The following is an 18,597-nucleotide window of genomic DNA, read 5'->3' as shown; positions in this document are numbered from 1 at the left end:
CACCGCTTGTTCGGCGAGAGGGAAGGAATCCGCCGCTTTCGCAGCGGCGAGGAACAGCTGGAAGCCACCCTATTTAAATAGGCTCCAAGCCTCCAAGAGCACGGACCAGGAGAGCGCCGCACCTAGGCATGCCGGCAGCGGCCATGGAGGTCCCGTGGCGGCGCGCAGCTGGAGCCGCGAGGCCTGGCAGCTCCTGGGAGCTGGGCTGGAGAGTCACGAGGGGAGCGAGGTTGGGGGCTTCATCTGCTGGACGCCGCCGACCTCCCCATAGGTTGCTGCGGGGTGCGGACCCTTGCTGCGGGGTGAGAGCGGGGCTAGCGAGGAGATGCACGCGTGTCCGGAGGGAAGAGGTCTGTGTGGTTACTGTACAAGCTGGGCTTGCAAGGGACCACATGGCGATTCCTATGAACTAACATGGGAGGCCTAGTGCGCAGGACACGGGTCTGAGATCAAGGATCGATTGCTGGCTCTGCCACCAACCTGCCTGGTGACCATTTCATTTCTCTGTGCCTTGGTTTCTGCACCTGTAAAATGGGAACAGTGATACTGGCCTATGTATGAAAAGCACCAGATGGACCCGTGTGACATCCTGCACCCACAACATTAGCATCACACATTGCATGTGTGACTACCATATGCCCGTTCCACCTGGGTTGCGCTGAGCTCGTTGGCACTAGCAGCTCCCCAGGGGAGGTAAGCACAGTGCCCGCGTGAGGTTCGAGTATCTCCCTGTCCACCAGAGCAATGCACAGGGAACTGGACTCTCCCCCCCTTTGCTTTTCCCCATGCTGTCTGGGCAGCAGAACTGGCCTCTGCCCTGGCCATCCTGAAGCACAGGAAAAGAGATCGTGGTGGGCGGAGGCAGGGAGGGCGAGACGTAAGGGCAGATGGAGGAGAAGGGAGACGGACAATTAATTTACAACAGGGCAGGAACACACACGCATCTGTCATCCGGGCAGTCACCCGGGGGCCGTGGCCATTGTGCTGGCCTATGCCGTGCACTTCTAGCGCACTGGGAGGCACGCAGACAGTGAAGTATAACACAGCTCCAAGACTTCCACAAGTTACATTTGTTCCCGTTACCCCATCCATCTTCCAGCAAGAACAGCAAATAAGCCAAACCCGCTGAGCGCCCTGGTCCATTCCTATGGCCCCTCTCCTCCCCAAATGCTTACCAGCTCCCGTCGACAGCACCACTGACCTGAGAAAGGCAGCAATGGCCAACCCTGATTTTAACACGGAGCCCTGCAAGTAGGCTGTCCGCTCCGTTAAGGCAGGATCCACGCCATTAAGGTCCCATCTGAGCAATAAGCAAGACGCTTATCCTTACTGGAAGAAGGCCTGCATGGCATGTCACCTCCCACCAGCTCTGGGTGACACTTAGGCTGCTAAATGAAATGCCCCAAGCATCTCACTCCAAACGCAACCCTGTTACTTGGTGGTGGATCCCTAGAAAACCATGTGCATCTTCCCTGTACAGCAGCCTGGTAATTCAGCCCTCTTCTATGATGATCTATAGGTGCATTAGATTTCACGCACATCCACGTGATGCAGAGGGGGCAGCCCCTGGGCACCATAAACTGGCTCACACCAATCTCGGCCACAGCGTTTTATAGCCCAGCTGTTGTGGGAGCGCTTTGTTTTTAAAAGCCGCCGCTATTAAAATTTAAACTAAGCACAGAAGCTGTGCACATACAGCACTCCACTCGCTGCCGGGTCTTAAAGCAGCCCAGTTCCTCCCAGGGCTCCACCAGGGACCGCGCACACATTAACCAGACAAAAGGAGGAGTGGGAAGAAAGCCGGATTACATATGTTTCAATAATTAAAGGAGGAGGGTGGGGGAGGAGGGGAAAAAAAAAGTTTATCCGGTTGGAAGATCTAACAGCAAAGCCATCTGCATGCAGGCAGAGAGGGACCGGTGACAAAGGGGGTGATGCCAGGAGCCCCGGGGCGGGGCAGGGCTCGGCGTGGGAGGGGCTCCCGCCTTTGTGTTCTCGTTATCCGGAGCATCAGTCATTCTTGCAAATCCAACATTGTCTTAGAGTCGCTCTCATTAATTTGTCCCCAGCCCCCTCGCGAGGATGGCTCGGAGCAGGCAGCTTCTCATCGCCAGAAGAGAATTAGTCAGGCTGTATCAGGCAGAGAGGCAGGGCAGGAGTATGCTCTGCCACGGGCATCCCTGCAGACCCCCTCCACGTGCCACCTCCGCCCTCCCCAGCCTGCTGGGGCATACACGTGGCCAAGAAGCAAGGAGCTGCCCCGAAGAAACGTTCAGGAGTCACAACAGGAGTGATGTGACACATGCACAATACATTCAGAGTCAATGACAGAGTCTCTGCCCTTCCAGCCCTGCATCTCCATGAGTCAATATACAGAAGTGGAGACAGGAGGGTATGTGACCAGAGAGGTGACACTCAAGGCAAAACCCCAGTGCAAATCAAACCCAGCAGCTGCACGCAGGCTGGAATTCAAAAGCAGGAGGCAACTCCCCCTGGGCAGCAAAGCCTGCAGAGAACAGGAGGCAGAGGGGAAAAAATCAGGCTTGTAACCTGTAAGGAAGAGCAGGATCTGGGACTGGCCTAAGCAACGGGGCAGGAGAGGAAGAGATCAATAGGCTTGGCAGAGGGGAAGTCACACCCAGGCTTTTCTAATGAGGATGAGTTTAAGCCCAATGCTCAGCCCTGTTCAAACATGAGACCTGGCTCCGGTCCCAGCAAGTGTACAGCAGGTAGGGAAGAGGAGAGGCTTTTGGAGACTCGGAGGGAGTCATTCGCCCCAATGCAGACCTGCAGGGGGTTGGCCGTGCCAGTCCCGCGGAGCGCTGCCAATGCACCTGAATCCCGACCCACAATCTCCCTTTGCTACAGGACTGAGAGGCTGCCCATTTTGCTCCATTAGGCAGTAATTCTGTGCTGAGGGCACTTGGCCAGTAGGAGCTAAACAGAGGCATTTAGGCAGAGCAGTGACCTCCAGTCGGTTCAGTGCCAGTCCCCAGGGCTGCGATACTCCAGGCTCTACCTCCCTGCAGAAGGCCTTTTCTTTCCAGCAAGGTGCACTCAGGAGGCCCTCATTCACACTGCACAAGTGCACCCCAGTCCACCTGGACAACAGCTGCACATGGCAGCACCTCCTCTCCCTGGCAAGCATTTTGCTTGTCACAAAAATAATGAGCCGCTCACTGTCACCAAGAGTCTGGGGAGCAGATGCCAGCAAGGCAGCTGCAGGCTGTCCATGGGAAGCTGGCACCAGTGTCGCTGCAGGTGAGGGGCCCGCACACAACCCAAACTGCTTCCCCCACCCCAAGACCCTGGCTGCACTACCCTGGGGAAAGCAGAGACCAGCACGGTGGGGCTCAAGGCTCCCAGACTGACTGCGGCTGGGAAACAGGAGTGAGGCAGGAGTGGCAAGAAGGGACTGAGGTGCTGGGGCTCTGCCAGCTGGAGGGAACCAAATGCTGCCTGGTTCTGCTCCCACGAAGTGGTGTGTGCAGCACGGCCCCTTTGAGCAAAGGCATGGGGCACCAGCCTGGCATTTAAGAGAATGCACTTCAGCACAAGGCCCTGCCACTGATCAGCTAGGAGTCCTTAGGCAAGTCCCTTCACCTCTGTCTCCCCTGCTCCCTGCTTCAGTTGGTCTGCAAGCTCTCTGGCTTTGTGGCAGGAGATGCTGCCTTCAGCTGCTGCACCTCATTTCTCCCTGAACCATCCCTCCCCAGACACCAAGCCCCTGCCTTCTGCTCCAGACCACTCCTCCTCCCCTCCGCACTCTGTCTATCCTCAATTTTTATACCGTGCCCTGTTTCCTGGCTAGACCCAGCGGAGCAGCCTGTAAGGCAGGGGAAGCACCTGAACTAGCACAGGCACCTGCAGCGCCCTTTGTAGCAATGAATGCTGTTAGCACCTGCACACCTGCTTCCATCAGGAAGGAGGGTGTGGTGGCTTCCTCCACAGAGACAAAAGAGACCAGGTGCTTACCTTGCTTCCTCAAAGGGTAGGGGAGGCTGCATAGGGGAAAGCTATAGAAAAGATCCAGGTTCAGGGGAGGACTAAGTTGCCTTGCAGGACGGGGAGTGAGGTGCAGTGCTATGAAAAAACTTAATCAGAATACCAGGCAGCTCCTTGTCAAACTTCAGATGAGCCAGGAAACAGCCCAGATGCAGTGCAAAACTGGAAGGAGGGTTATAGCAATATAGCCATCGGCCAGCTCCAGCCTGACCCTGTTCTGGGGTGAGTGGGGGAGAGGGAAGCAAGAGCTCCCTTATTTCTTTGTGGTGGCTTTTTGGATGCATTTCCCCAAGATTTCACTGCTGGAAGGAGCATCAGTCACGTAGGGGAACCTGAGTGCAAGGGAGGGCGAGTGGGTTGGAACCGGATTGAGGATCAGGTACAAGGAAAGGCAGTAAAGTCCTGACGGTTCTCCCAGCCGCCCCTTTTCCCCCAGTAGCTAAACCTTGCAACATGAAAGTGTATAAATTGATCCCCAAGAGAAAGAGAAATCTTCACTGCAAATGGAGAGGAAAAAACCACTCTCAAGAGATCAAAAGTGGTGTCTAATAACTGCTGCTACCTTATCTACAGCTCAGCTTTTTGAAGAGCTATGTTTAGCATCCATTCTCTCTCTGCAGCAACCCTAAACCAGTTTGAACTGGTTGAACAAAAGCAGAGGAGCTTATGGGGTGCACAGAAGACACAGCACCCCACAACAACCCCCTGGGCATGGTCCCCGCTGCAGGAGGGAGCAAAGAGCCCGGCTTGGCTGCAACTAGCAACAAGCCTATGGAGATGCTCGGGTGGGCCGTGTCCTGGCCCAGCTCTCTCCGCTGGCTGGGGACCCTGGCAGAGAGAGTCCCAAGCAGAAAATGGGAAAGCTCTCCAGCATCTCAGCACTTCACACAGGGCTTTGCTCACTCACCCTGCATCATGCCCACTGCCTGGCTCTCTTACTCTGACCGTGCATCCATTATCAATTATTTCTTAGGATAGTGCTTAAGGGCCAACCAGTACTGGGACAGCCCAGGCACAGGAGGGGTAGGTCTGTGCCCCAAAGAGCTTCCAGTCTCAACAGCAATTCTTTTAAGCACCCATTCTGCTTCTATGGGTGAGTGGGAATTTCTCATCTGTCTTAGGTACACACCTGCTCCCTTTACTGTGTATCTGAGCACATTATGATTGTGAACCACACTGTTTTCATAGTTTCATAGATGTCAGGGGCTGGAAGGGACCTCACAGATCATTGGGTCCAGCCCCCCTGCACTTGGGCAGGGAAGACTGATGGGATCGGATGACCCCAGCAAGGTGGGTATCAAGATGCTTTTTGAAGATTGCTGGGGTGGGTGACTGTACTAACACCTTTGGGCTGCTGGGCAGTGCTGGGATCTCCAAAATGCACATGGGGAACTGACTGCCTCCAGTATACACATGGGGAACAAGCTGGGAACTCAATCTTATTCTTCCCGGTACCAGCCTATTGTAATCCCAGCTAAACTACCCTTTCTCTTTCTTCAGCCACAGACTGATGGACATATAGGCCCGGGGCCGTCTGTGATAGTCAGCACGTCCCAATCAAACCACTGTCAGAGGTGGGGCAGAGATGATTTCTTTAGTGCCCTTCCAGTGGGGCTTGTTTGATCATCTCCAGCTCATGAACCATTGCTTGCTAAGCGAGGTGTGGCCCACCGAGGAAATCAAAGACCTGCCTCTCCCCACCCACGAAACACCGTTGCTGCAAGAGGTGCCTTGTTAAGCTCCCTGCACATCCTTTAATAACCGAGATACTTGTACCAGAACAAGACCACTCTCTCTGCCCTCCTTTTCTACCAACCTCATCCTTACCAGAAGCAAAGCCCTAATTCTGTCTCCTATGATATGAGCCAGCTGCCAGGGGACTTAATTCATTATTACAAATAAAAGGTAGGCTGCAAGTCTCCGGCTGCAGGATCCGGGGAGCAGCTGGGCCCCACTATGGCTCTGGCTCATTAAACCGATGTAGCAATGCAAGTGCCCGGAACTGAGCCCTGAGCTCTGCCGTGGAAATGTAATGCAAGCAGATCAGCAGGTCAATATTTCAGTCTATATTTTAATAAAGTCTTGAGGAACTTGGAGGCCCCGTGTAATTAAAAGGGAGCAGCTGCAGGAGGAAGGGGAAGGTTGCGAGAGAGCCTCGTATAAAAATTTAACCTTGCCCAGCCAGAGAGAGCGATTTTTTTCTTTTTCTTTTGAATGTGAGATGTGACAAAACTGTCACGCTTGGGTTCCCCTGACTTCCACAACATGTCGCAGACACGCTGCACTCCCGTCTCTTCACAAGGGAAGGAAGGGCCAGGGCTCGGCCTCACAAGATGTGCTGACCACGGGCAGAACGCGGCTGTGTGTCTACTGCCGAGAGGCAACTAGGAAAGCACGAGTGAGGTTGGGGGGGCTGCCCAGAGAGGATGTAGGAAACCCCAGCACAGTGTTATCTCATCGGAAGACCTCTGAGCTTGAAGGAGGGAAAGCATTTTATGTCGGTGCTGGATTCGGTAGCCTGCCCAGTCATGCCAACAGCTGTGGGTATAAGATGCTCTGAGATGGCCCCTGTGTGCCATGTTCAGCAACCCTGTACCAAAAGTCTCCTCCTCCTCCTCGGCTTGACAGCATGCAGCAAGGGGGGGGCTCTGAAGAGTTTATGGAGCCAATGTGCTGCTGATGGCTCCAAGTTTCCACCCCCTTTCCCCTCATCCTCCATCCATGCACTGCTCTTTCCCTCTGCCTTTCCCCGGCATGGGAAGAAGAGGTCACGGCAGCCACCCAGGGCTTCCAAGGAGCATCAGCGCGACTTATTGTCAAAACCCTGCTGTCTGACAGAATTTGCTCTGTGGAGAACTGACAGAAGTGGACACAATGGCCTAAGGCCTTAGCAAGATGGATTACTGCTGGAGTGGATCAATGTCCCCCACTCAAGCTGCTGGAAGTCGGCTCCACGCTCCTCAAATGCTCTGTGTGTGTGTGAACGTACAGAGGGAATGGAGAGCGCGCCGGAGGGCAGCGGAAGAGGAGGAGGGTCATGAAGGGGGGCAGCATGTCTCCAAAGAGGGAGTGGGGTTTCGGAGGGCATGTTGGAGAAGGGCAGGGGAAGACAGGGAGGGTTGCGAGTCCTCTCCGCTCCATTACGCTAGCTCCGTGCAGCCTGGGCAATGAATTCACTTTGCAGAATCCCAACCTGATATTGGCTGGTGTCAAAGAGAAATAGGCTGGGATTGAGCCAGCAGGGCGTTCTCATACAGCTGCATGCAGGGAAGGACATTGAAGAGTTTACGGGGTTTATTTTAAGTTTTATTGTTATGGCTTGCTTCCCCGTGGGACTGAGTCTCTCTTTCCCCACCTCCACCCCAAGCAGCGGCAGAAAGGATGGCAGAGCTGCTGATTTAGACCTGCACAGGTCCTTAGGGGAAGCAGCTTGGGACTCCCATCCTAACGTTGGCTTGAACAGGAGGGTGGGGGTTGCAGGGAGAGGGGAGGCAGGGCACAGACCACCTGCCCCCCAGGCCCTGCAACCACTGACCCTATCTCTGAAGAGGAACCCTGCATCCCAGACGCATCTGTGCTGGGCACCAGGCACTACTGCAAATGAGGGGCATTTGCTTATGGATTTAGGGGGGGATGCAGTCTTTTCTGTCTACTTGAACCCATGCCACACTTCAGCTGGGGGCAGCTGCACTGCCTCATTGCCCAGAGTGTCCCCAGCTGCCACCAGGCTCCTTTTATCCCCAACCATGCAGATCTCCACAGATGCTGCGACACTCCTCCAGCAGCACCAACACTGGCTGGTGTATTGCTAAGCCCCCAGCACCTGATCAGGGCTTGGACTGAGCTAGCTGGGACATGGTTCTTTGGGAATTTGTTATCCCCATGCCCTTGAGAGCCCCTGTGGAAGGACCTGCCTCCCACCTCTGAAGACTGAGACTTGCCACCACCCCAGCCATTTCAAGGGTCACTGGTGCAGGAAGCCAACTGAAAGGGGCCTGGTACGGCAAAGGGCTAGAGGAGATAAGGAACAAGGCCTGCTTTGCAAAGAGCTTTGAGATCCTGAGATGAAGGGCCCATTAGTGCAGCTGCTTTCCTCGGGGTTAATATTAACTCATGCCCCAGTAGTGCCTCCGGGCCCTGTTGAGATCAGGCCAGGCTGTGGCTGCCAAACAGATGCTGTCAAAGACCATCACTGCCCAAGAGCACAGGAGGGGGGACTGTTATCTCCACTGTACAGACAGCTGAAGCCCAGCAAAGTTAATTGACTAGCTCAAGGCTAGAGGGTGATGCTACAGCAGAGCTGGGAGCTGGACCCATATCTGCCTTCCACATCCCACTCTGGAGCCTTAGCCCCAAAGCTGCTGCTCCTCTCCAAGGACCTTTCCAGGCAGCACCCCATCAGGTTTGCTCCTAGCAGCTGCAGGCTCAACATGGGCTGAACTCATCAAGAAGGGCAGGGGAGGAGGACTGAGCCCCTCGCAGGACTCCTTGGCCCGAGCCAGTGATGATTCTCATTACCTCTTTGTCAATAGGTCACTGACCAGAGGAAGCCACAGAGGCTCATAAATTACAGGCACAAATTAATTTAGCAAGGCAAGAGAGCAGCATCTCCCCCCAGAACAAGACCAGAAATCTCCCTGAAGCACAGCTCAGGCTTCACTTCCCCAGCAAACGAGACCCTCTGCCACTCTGATCGGAGAGCCCCTTCCCAGGCACAACGCTCCCCACCTCCTGCCAGCCACTCCCTGGCCTGAGTCGGTGGGCAACTTCCCATGCAGGGGATGTTGTGGCTGCCTGGGAGGGAAGTGGAGGGAGAATGATGGCTGGCTCCACTGACCCCAGGAGCAATTTAAATATAAATGTAATTACATTGATTTTCTTAAAGCAAATTTAGTGCTGGAGCAGAGTCCTCACAAATGGCGGGTCTCTGATGAACAATTACGGCATGGCACTAACGCATGGCACGTAGCATCCTGTGGCTCTCCCCCCGCACCCATGTGCACACAAACACCCCTTGCCTTTAAAGCTGTTGAGTATCTAATCAGCTAGCTGATTTTCCAATGCCAAAGGAAAAAAAGCCCCTCCACAGTCCCTGCTGTATCCCCCATGCCTGTCCCCCCCCCGACTTGAACCCCGCCAGTCTCCGCAACGCACACCTGGTATTTATGGGGCTGCCAGGCCAGAGAAAGTGGTTTTTCCAATATTTAATTTATCAAATGGCTCTTCACATCGTGCGTCGCTGGTGGTTTTATGGGTCCATAAATAGGTGGTTAGCACGCTCCTCAGGCCTGGGGGAGGTGGGGGTGGAGGAGATCACTCCAGCCAGCTCAACAACTCACCAGGAGACATAATGGCCAGGCCTTGGCTCCTTTAGTCTCAGCAGCTCCAGTGAGCAGCCCCAAGGCTTTATGAGAGACAGGCAGGGAGCTGGGACAGCAGGATGCACCTGCCAGAGACCTGCAAAAGCTGGTGGCGTAGAGCCCAGGCCTCAGCCGCTTCCTGAGAGTGGTGGGAGATGGTTTTCCTTCTCCTGGGGTCTGCATGGAGATGGTGACAGAGCTCTAGGGTCCAGAAATGGGGCCAGGTCTTCAGCTCAGCACATGGGCTTGTTCCACCTTAGCCACTCATCTCTATTCGCTGCAGCTGGACCCTGGAGCAGGGACTCTGACAGTAGGACTTGGCCTGACCCCAAATTTGCAGGAAGAAAAATGCTTCTGATGGCAAATGTGAGAACTTCCCTGCTGGTGTCACCTGGGCCAGTGCTCCCCAAGCTTTTTGAGACCAAGAAAATGGGCATACGGGCCAAATAAGTCACCGACAGCCACAGGGGCTAGACCAGAGCTCTCTGCTCTGGGCTCAGCAAAGCCAAGAGAAGCATGTTTCAACCCCCCTAACACAGACAGTGGTGGTGGGTATGGGCAGGGCAGTCCTCTTCCTTGCCCCTGGCAGGGGAAGTAATGGGGGCAGTGGGATGGGATGTGACAAGACAGACCCTGGGAGACAGCACGGAGGGAGGTCTGCCATTGCTCAGTGGTCCTACTGGTGAAGAGGGCTACGGGTCTGCAAGGGGGCGAAGCAGAGCCAGCACGAGACAAGGGGAAAGGGAAATTTTTCTGGGTGCCTTTGTCCTGAAAGGGGTGACGGGGAGAGGGCCCCCTCATGGGCAGAGGAGAGGCGGTCACAGCCTTGGGGGGTGCTGGCATGGCTGGCAATGGCAAGAGGTCAGGCCTGCAATGCCCTGCTGGCACAGCGCCCATCCAGGTTGCTTGACCCCCTCCTTTCCATGAGTCTTTCCCCAGAAGAAAACGGATTGAAAGAAGCAGCCGAGGGGGTCTCCCAGCAAGGGGGAGCAGAGGGCTGCATCTGAACTCTCCCCTGCACCCATGCGCGCCTGGCAGAGTTGCATGTCACTGCCGCTGCCTCTCCGGTCCCTTGCGAGCGCCCGTCAGCTGCCAGCTGTGCCATCCACACAACGCACAGATCTCGCTACCAATTACCCGAGCGGAGACAGCTTTCAGAAACTCTGCCGAGCAGCCCCTGAGGAGAGGAGCGGGGTGCCGAGGAGATGGCAAGGGGGGAGGCCGTCTCGGGCTTGGTCTAACTCCGGAGCCAAATGCCTCGTCCTATCTATTCCACCTGACTGGTCAGACGCGAACTCCTCCTGCCCGCAGCCCTCGCTCACACATTTGCATGGTTTAAAAAGGGGCTTTGTTCCCTTTGCCCTCAGCCCAATAAAACAGCTCTGTCTCACACACACACGTCTCTAGTGATGGATGCTGGAGAAAAACAACCCCCCCCCACCTCTCCCCCTTACCCGTAAGCACTGCAAACACGGAGGGAGGGGAAACCTCCACCTTCTACCACCCACCGTCTACATCGCGCTGCAGGGCACATGGCAAAACCCAGGTCTTGCACCCCTCCCCTTTGCGCCACACCTGCCAAAGAAAACCTCCACACCTTTCTGCTTTCAGGGGCAGGTGGCTGAGGCCAACGCTCAACCCATTTCCTGCTCCCTATTCAGCTAAGTGGGTCTACCCCTTCACCCTGCCACAAAAGAGAAGGAGGGTGAGGAGTTAGTCTGCTCAGAAGCCCTGGGTGGTGGGAAGGGGACTGGCTTTGCTGACCTTAGAGGAACCATATGGGTTAAGCCTCTCTGAGCCCGTGGATGCTCTCCAGGGCAGCACCGAACCGTCCCCGATGCCCCCGCCCGTGCAGGAGTGGCAGCCGCGTTACAGATCTTGGAGGAGAGCCCTGATGAAACAGTATTAATGGCCTCAGTGTGAAGGGAGGGAGGCACCGCCCCATAAATCAATCTGTGGTTGAGGAGTTTTCTAGGGTAGAGCCTTGTTTGTGTAAAAAACACATTATTGCTAATTAAAGATGCCTCCGTGCCGGCTTGTCAAACCCTCTGTTTCCAGCAGCTGGCTCTGGACCGCTTGGGGAGCTGTCGCAGGAGGGGGTGGGGATGCTCGAGATTTGCTGTGCACTTGTACTCCATCTTCCTCCCCACTCAGCGGGGGGCAAGGGGCAGGAGGAGCCTTCCTTACAGCCAAAGTGGACTTAAGATTTCCCAGGTAAACACCCAGTTCCCTTTGACAGCCCTTTCCTGCCCAAGGTGTGTATCCAACCATGGGTGTCAGAAGGGGAAGGTCAGTGGCACCACCATGCAGAAGAGGACACCAATCTCTGGGCCAGATGTGCACCCCAAGGTTTGCAGTCAGCCCCACCTTTGCTTGATCAGGTCTTGTCAACACCCATGCCTAGGAGGTGTTTAAAAGGCAACGGGGACTATTTGTTGCCCTTGATTATCCTACGAGGAGGTGGTAAGAATTCATGTGTCCTGCCAGGCTGGTCCGTGCACGGGAAAGAGGTTGCTCCAGACCAGCATCCGACTTGGAAGATTAATGATATGACGTGAAAGTCATGCGAGATGGCAGAGCTTTGCTTATTTAAAGAGAAGCAGGGATGTGTTGGGGGCGGGGTGGGACAGGCGATCCTCGTGGAGGGGGGAATGTGGGATGAAGCAGTTGCTTAACTTTCTGGGAGCTGGGTGGCAACTGGTCTGTGCCAGATTCTCCCATCTCTCTCTCTAGCGCGATCCGGAACCGAGGGTTTAAAAAAAAAAAAGAAAAGAAATCAAAACACATCTCAAAACTTCAGGGTTTCGGGATTAAAAAATACAGAGCCATGGCTCCCCAGCTGGTAGAGGTGGGCACAGCGCCACCGACATTCCTGTGCCAGGTCTCCAGCTGGTAGGAATGGGCACGGCGCCATTGGAGTCAATAGAAGGAGGCCGATTGTAGCAGGCGAGGATCTAGCCCTGAATTTAAAGAGGTAGCAGCCCTGAAGAGAGGAGCAAGAGCAACCTGGTCAGTCTCTCTGCTCCCCGTTAGTACTGCACTGACGATGTCCCCTTCCAGGAGCGTCCGCCTCCCGCATGAGCTGATGCTGTCCTTGCCTCCCTCTCCCCCCCTGCAGCTGGCACACTGGCATCTACTGTCCTTGAAAAATCAACCCAGCATCTGCTTGGTGTGGGGAGGAGGAGAGAGGGGAAGAAGCCATGCACACCAAGTCCATGTCTTCAACACCCAGCAAAGTGTGAAACAAGTGAGAGTGGAAGGGGTTAAATGGCTTACAGCGGCTAATGGAAAGAGATGGATCACATCACCCCCCTCATCAGGTTCCCACACCGGTCAGCCTCCCTATGGGACCACCACAGTCTCTGGGTGCCCTAGGTTCATCTTACAGGACCAAACCTCTCGTTGGACTAGGAGACCCAAGTAAAGCCCAAGCTACCTAATAAACCCTAAGACCTGGCTAGACAAAGCCTTGGCTGGGACAATCCAGGTGGAGCTGGTCCTGCAGGGGGTTGGGCTAGACGTGACCTCCTGAGGTCCCTTTCAGCCCCCATTTTCTTTGGTTCTGCCTACAAACCTGAAGCACAGCCCTCATCCGGGGACAATCTGAGTGCATTCACAGTCCTCCCAAAATCAGTGCACTACATACCAAAAAAGCTAAGTGAGTTTTTGTGAGATTGGAGCAGGTTAGGGGCCAGAGACACCATGAAGTTCTCTAACACAGGATAAAGAGAGAGAACCACAGAGCAAAGACCCCCCGCCTCCCACCACCACCACCACCACCACCTTTCCAATCCCCTTGTACTCTGCCCTACATCTTCACAGGGGCAAGGGAGGAGTGCTGCACTTTTGCAAGATGCATTTGCAACCTTTCAGGCTCAGGAACAGTGGCCCCTTCTGACAATTCAAAAAAGCTTGTGCCTTTCCATGGCATGATGGGGGACTGTGATTTTATAGGATCTGTCATCTGCATGGGTTTGGTTATTAATATTTCAGAGCCCTGAGATGGGAGTTACACCTACGTTAGTTTTTATTTTTGCATTAGATGTCTTTTCTGGTCCAATTATAGATTAATCACATTTTATCTCGCATCCGTTTCTCCCCCGCCTCCCTGCCCACCCCCACCCAGAGAAAGAGAGAAACTTGCAGGCTATTAATTGGCTGCAGTTCTCTACCGGGTTTATCATCTGTGCACATGGAACTGTGACTAGCGGCGAAGGGGATCGAGCAGCGTGTGGGGAGAAAGTAAGGCGTTTTTCTACCAGGGAAATAGCATTAGGCTCTGGGAGCTGGATTCCACTGAATGCTTATCAGGGATAAGGATGGCAACGTGAAGCTCTGAGCTTGGGAAAAGTAAAAGAAAGGAGATAGCAAAGTGTCTGGATGCAGAAATCTCAGGGATGCATCAAGAGTGCAGGGGAAGGAAGGGGGAGCTCAGCTGGGCACTTGTAAGGATTCAGCTGCCTCGCTGCCAGAAGAGACATCCATGACGGTGGTGGTAAAAGGGACCTGATGTCCAGCTGCAAACCCGTTTCCATGTCATGTCTGATGCCAGGGAGCTACTCAGAGGCTTTACCAGGTGCTGCTGAGCCAGACGGAGGAGTCTGTGCAGCGTCTGCAGGAGCAGCAGACAGTTCAAAGAGGCCGTGAGCCAGGGTGACCCAACTTCCTCTCTCGCCCTATGGTTTGGATCCTTCCACTCGGTGCCTTATGCCAAGGGCGCTCGCCCTTCTCATTACCCATCCATTACCCATCAGCGCTTTGTGCATCTTCCCCCACCCCATGGCCAGTGCCCACTGGGGTGGAAGGCATGAATGCCACAGACCTCAACATTACCCCTTATTCCCCAAGATGCTCCACTCTGGTCCACCCCATGGAAATAAATGGCTGAATGGGACAAAGCTTTATGAGGAAAGCAGCATGTGGAATAATAGTCCCTTAAAGCTATAGATGGGTTCATCTCTCCCCTGGAAACCGGAAAATGATCCACAAAGGGGCTGAGTTTTCCCAGGAAAAACAGCAGACACTGCAACCCTTCCCCTCTCTTGGGCAGGCTGAGAAAGGCTCCCACATCTGGGAAGTAGGGATGGCCCAGCCATCTCTGGCTGCAAGAGGGAAGGGGAGGGCATGCGTGCGTGCGGGCGTGCCGTGTGTGTGTGTGCTCTGTGTGTAGTGTGCGAGAGCAAGCTGCGGTTTTGCTCAGGGGAGAGAGGAGTGAGTCAGGCTGGGAAATAGATCACTGGGTCAGGGAGGCGCTTCTCCAGCAGTCAGCTGGAGGGAGCAGAAGAGGCTCAAGTGATTTGCTTTCAAGTGCATCCTGAGCACAGAAATCAAGCATTAGGAAGTGATCCGGTACTTACCATCTTGCGGCGTTGGCAGTGACTGGGGAAAATAGTTGACGGGCTTGTCTGCAAAGAAACAAACAGAGGGGAGGTCAGAGGCTGCAGGGGTGTCAGCAGGATTCATGCCCCCTCCCCGCAGAGGCACTGTGTGTATCCAGGGGATAAGATCAGCAGCGCTTTGCTCCCGTCTTTCCCCCGAGCAGCAAGACCTTTGCACGTTGCAACCTCCTTCTCTAGGAGGCAGGCACAGAGTGACAAAGGGGCTGTCCCCACGGTCACGGGCAGTTGGGGACAGAGCCCAGGAACTGCTGTCACCGCTCTGACCGCGGGCGGGAAAGATCCTGTACGCTCTCCCAAGACTCTTCCAGATCCGATGGGTCTGAGTATTTCCTGAAGAGCTGGATCTCTGCACCTGGTTGTGGTGGGGGAGCGGGTTACAAGTCTGGGAAGCGATGTCCTCCCAAATCCACTCCCTGCCATTCAGCGGGGAGGTTACTTCTGGCTGCCTCGGGCAATTGTGTGTCATCCCACCAAGGCCGCCCTGCCCAGCTGTGATGCAAAACAAACTATTTATTACCTCTCCTGCCACCCAAGATGCCGATTCATCAAGGCATTCAACTTGATCAGCCGCCGGGTTTGGCTAGGCCAGGGGGGGACAGAAGGGGCTGGCGGGACAAATGCATGAGTAGCTGGGGGCTCTGTGACATGAGTGCTCCAAGCGAGTGACTGAAAGGGCCTGGGAGAGATCCCGTGAACAAAGCCTTGTGGGTGGAAGTCCAGCACCTTTCCAAGCCTTCCCTGGGAACAGATCTCAATGGGGCCTTCGAAAATTGTCACCATTTGTCCCCACGTAACCTATTTCCCCACAGGGTGCCCAGATTTACATGGAGGAATCTGGTCTCGCACAGCTCTGCCGTGCGACCTCCCCGAAGTCAAGAAGTCAGGGGCAGAGGCAGGACCTGAAGCAGGGCTTTCCCGAACCCCGACACCTTAAATCCACTCTTTCCAGCCTAGCAGCAGCCATATAAACTGTTGCTTGGTCCAGGCTCTGTCAGACGCGTCACTCTTTTAGCCTGCAAGTTCACTGCCTTCTCCGCAGACTCCTGCGTGGCAGGGTCAGATGCCCGCGGTTCAGCTCCGCAGCCCTCTGCACCCCTGGAAAGCCTTCTCACAGCGGGTGCTGGGGGTGTCTGTGACCGGGGTGGGCCAGAGACGTGACTGCATGCTGGATCTCTCCTCCACGGGCCGCAGAGCGAGCTACGGGCTGGCGAGGGGTGGCTGAGGGTGCAGGAGGGAGGGCTGAACATCTGTTTTGGGAGGACTGGCAGGTGCCAGGGGGGTGGTCACACACATGCACAGATACGCATGCACCACACCGTGATGCTAACGTCTGAGTCAAGAAAGTGGGGATCTTGGGCTATAGCTCACTGGAGACTCCCCCTCCCTCCACCCACACACAAGGCGTATAACAGAGCGGGGTAGCGACTTCTCAGAGCATGGCCCAGAGCTGACGCCGTGCCTCCCTCCACACGCACCAGCCCGAGCAGAGCCGCCGTCACTCGGGCTGCTGTATGTGTCACTGTCCTCCTTGCCAAGGGACGCTCTCGTGCGGACCCAGAGAAGGGCAGAGGAAGCCTCCAGGCATGCAAGGAGCCCACAGCAGGTCTCAAGAGAGCCAGTGAGCATGCACCAGGCCAGGGGGCCAGTGCTGACATACACCCACCTCCACATCTGTGTCTGGCTGCTTGGAGCAGATGGTGCCTAGAGGGGTTACGGAAAGCAGGGTGTAGCCCTAAGGGGAAGGGAGGGCAGGGGGCCGGGCTCCTGTGGCTCAGCTCAGGGACCCGCACTGGTATCAGGGAGGAGACAGCAATGTGCGGATGGCTCCAACACCAAGCAGCAGCTCATCAGAGACCCAAACAAAGCAGCCTGCTTCCCACCCCCTCCCCGCCCCTGCCACCACGCCGAGAAACACCTACAGTTATTGAGGAAGAGCAGCACGGCAAATCCCAGGGTGGAGGTGGCCAAAAGGATGAGGCAAATGTTGCACGGGATCATGAAGTAGCGCACCACCAGGGAGACTTTGTGCTGGTACATGCGGTCCCGCTCCAGGGGCCCGGGCGCTATGGGGTACTGGCAGGCCGTCATGCCGCTGCTGGCAGGGGCGCAGCTTTCCACTGGCACATCCAAAGCACAGGACCCCCCCGAGGGGCACAATACAACCTTTCCTCTTGCAGAGCCCCCAGGAGCTAAGTTTCCCCAGGGATCCCCATCCTCCGGCAGGCGCAGGTAGGGGGCCGGCGTGCCTCAGCTTCAGAAAAGAGAGTTTGCCACCACGCGCCCCATCTCTCCAGCCCGCCCTGCACCACGTGCGTTAGGTCCCAGGCCCCGACGGGGGACCCGGGGGGCTGACGAGGAGCAACTCCACAAGGACTAGCGTCGTCCCCGGTTCAAATCTCCCCCAAAGGCCAGACGCAGCGGGTGGGGGCCCAAGGACCCGCATCCACACGTCGGCCACGTGCCTCCCCAAGGGAACGGGAAAGAAACAGCCGCTGCCCTGAGATCTCCAAGCGGGAATCCAAGCTGTGGGGCGAGGCGGAGAGAAATCCCAACTGGTGTCTGGCCAGCTCCTCAACGAGGGGCCGGCCCCGAGGAGGGTGGGAACCCACTAGGAACCAGCCCAACGCCTCCGTACGGAAGAAAAGTCCAGATTCAGGGGAGGGGCGCAGCTGCCCTGCGAGTCCCCAAATTCAGACGCTGGCCTGATCTCGCCCTGGGGGAGCCCCGAGTGCCTTTGGTCTGTGTGTCCATGCGACTGTAAATCCTCGAGGGGGCACACCTCAGTCTCTGCTCCCCCTCGGCTGGGCGAGTCCCGATGGCCGTGCGGAGGATGCTCCTTCCAGCGAGCTCAGCTCTCCGTCAGCCCACGCCGCAGCCGGGGGCAGGAGTTCCCTCTCCACGCTGACGGCGTGGCTGCGCGTCCAGCCCCACTGAGCTCCACTTTCCTAGAGAGCAGCCGGCCCGCAGCCCTCCTCTGCCTCCGTCGCTCCCCGCACGGCCTGGGAGCCGGGTCCTTCGCACCCTTCTGCCCCTCCTCCACGCGGGGGGCAACGCTAGGGCTTAGCACGAGGGTCCGGCGGCTACTCCTCCTCCTCCTCTTCCTCCTCCCCGAGCCGGTGCCACCGCCTCTCAGAGCCTGCCTGCAGGGCAGCACCGCCAGCACGGCTGGGACGGGCCAGCCCCCCTTCTCATGCCGCTCGGACATGCCAGCCCTTCGGCGGGAGAGTCCAGCTCCTGGCTGAGCCGGGCATGGAGGGAACCAAGAGCAGCCAAGCCCCTGGGAGCTCCTGCAGCAGCCGGGGTGGGCAGGAAAGGGGCCCCACAGCCCACCTTGCCGGATGTCCCTGGCCCAGCCAAAGGCCGGTGCAGCACAACGCAACCCCAGCCAAAGCAACGGCGTTACCTCCTGCTCCACGCACCCAAGTTTCTTTCTCAGCTGCCAGCCCCACGCCAAGGCAGGGAGGGCTGGGCGAGCCCAGGGTGGTGAGTTAGGGACCGGGCGGCACCCCTCTCTCCATCCGGTCTTCTAGGCACCCGGGCTCCTCTTCTAGGTTGCCCCTGTGAGAGCTTCGTCCCTCAAGCCCCACAGGTCCCTTCAAAGCATCTCCCGGCTGGGACGGAGGTGGAGGGGGGAACATAAAGGGCTGGTGTGGCGAGAGGAGGAGGAAAAGGAGCCTCGGCGACTCGGACGGCAGGCTGGATCCACGGCCCCGGCAGCCAGCAGCGTGCGGGAGAGGCAGACTCAAACAAAGGAGAAGAGGCTTTGGGGAATTCGCAGCCCTGGCTGCTCCGGGGAGTTCGTCGCTGGCGAGAGCACAAAAGGAAAGGGGAGG

The 18,597-nt window shown here is 56.4% G+C and overlaps 1 protein-coding gene across 7 annotated transcripts in view; it reads right to left on the bottom strand.

Annotated features, from left to right (window-relative positions):
• The window catches only part of AGRN (agrin), a 227,260-nt gene that overhangs the window by 72,157 nt on the left and 136,506 nt on the right, over window positions 1-18,597 (bottom strand). For 4 of the 7 annotated variants that reach the window (XM_019511797.1, XM_019511798.1, XM_019511801.1 and 1 more), the window contains exons 1-2: window positions 16,684-17,313; window positions 14,723-14,770 (exon numbers count right to left, since the gene is read on the bottom strand). In XM_019511797.1, coding sequence (XP_019367342.1) covers window positions 14,723-14,770; window positions 16,684-16,852 — 217 coding nt within the window. In that variant the 5' untranslated portion in view covers window positions 16,853-17,313. Of the gene's footprint in view, window positions 1-14,722; window positions 14,771-16,683; window positions 17,314-18,597 lie in introns of those variants that run through there. The other 3 variants (XM_019511802.1, XM_019511803.1, XM_019511804.1) reach the window with 2 other exon arrangements.

This window comes from Gavialis gangeticus, unplaced genomic scaffold (genome assembly GCF_001723915.1).
Source record: "Gavialis gangeticus isolate Ggan-Ray unplaced genomic scaffold, GavGan_comp1, whole genome shotgun sequence".
NCBI classification, from domain to species: Eukaryota; Metazoa; Chordata; order Crocodylia; family Gavialidae; genus Gavialis; species Gavialis gangeticus.
Note: the sequence above shows the minus strand (reverse complement) of the source record. Positions and strands in the feature narration are given on the sequence as shown.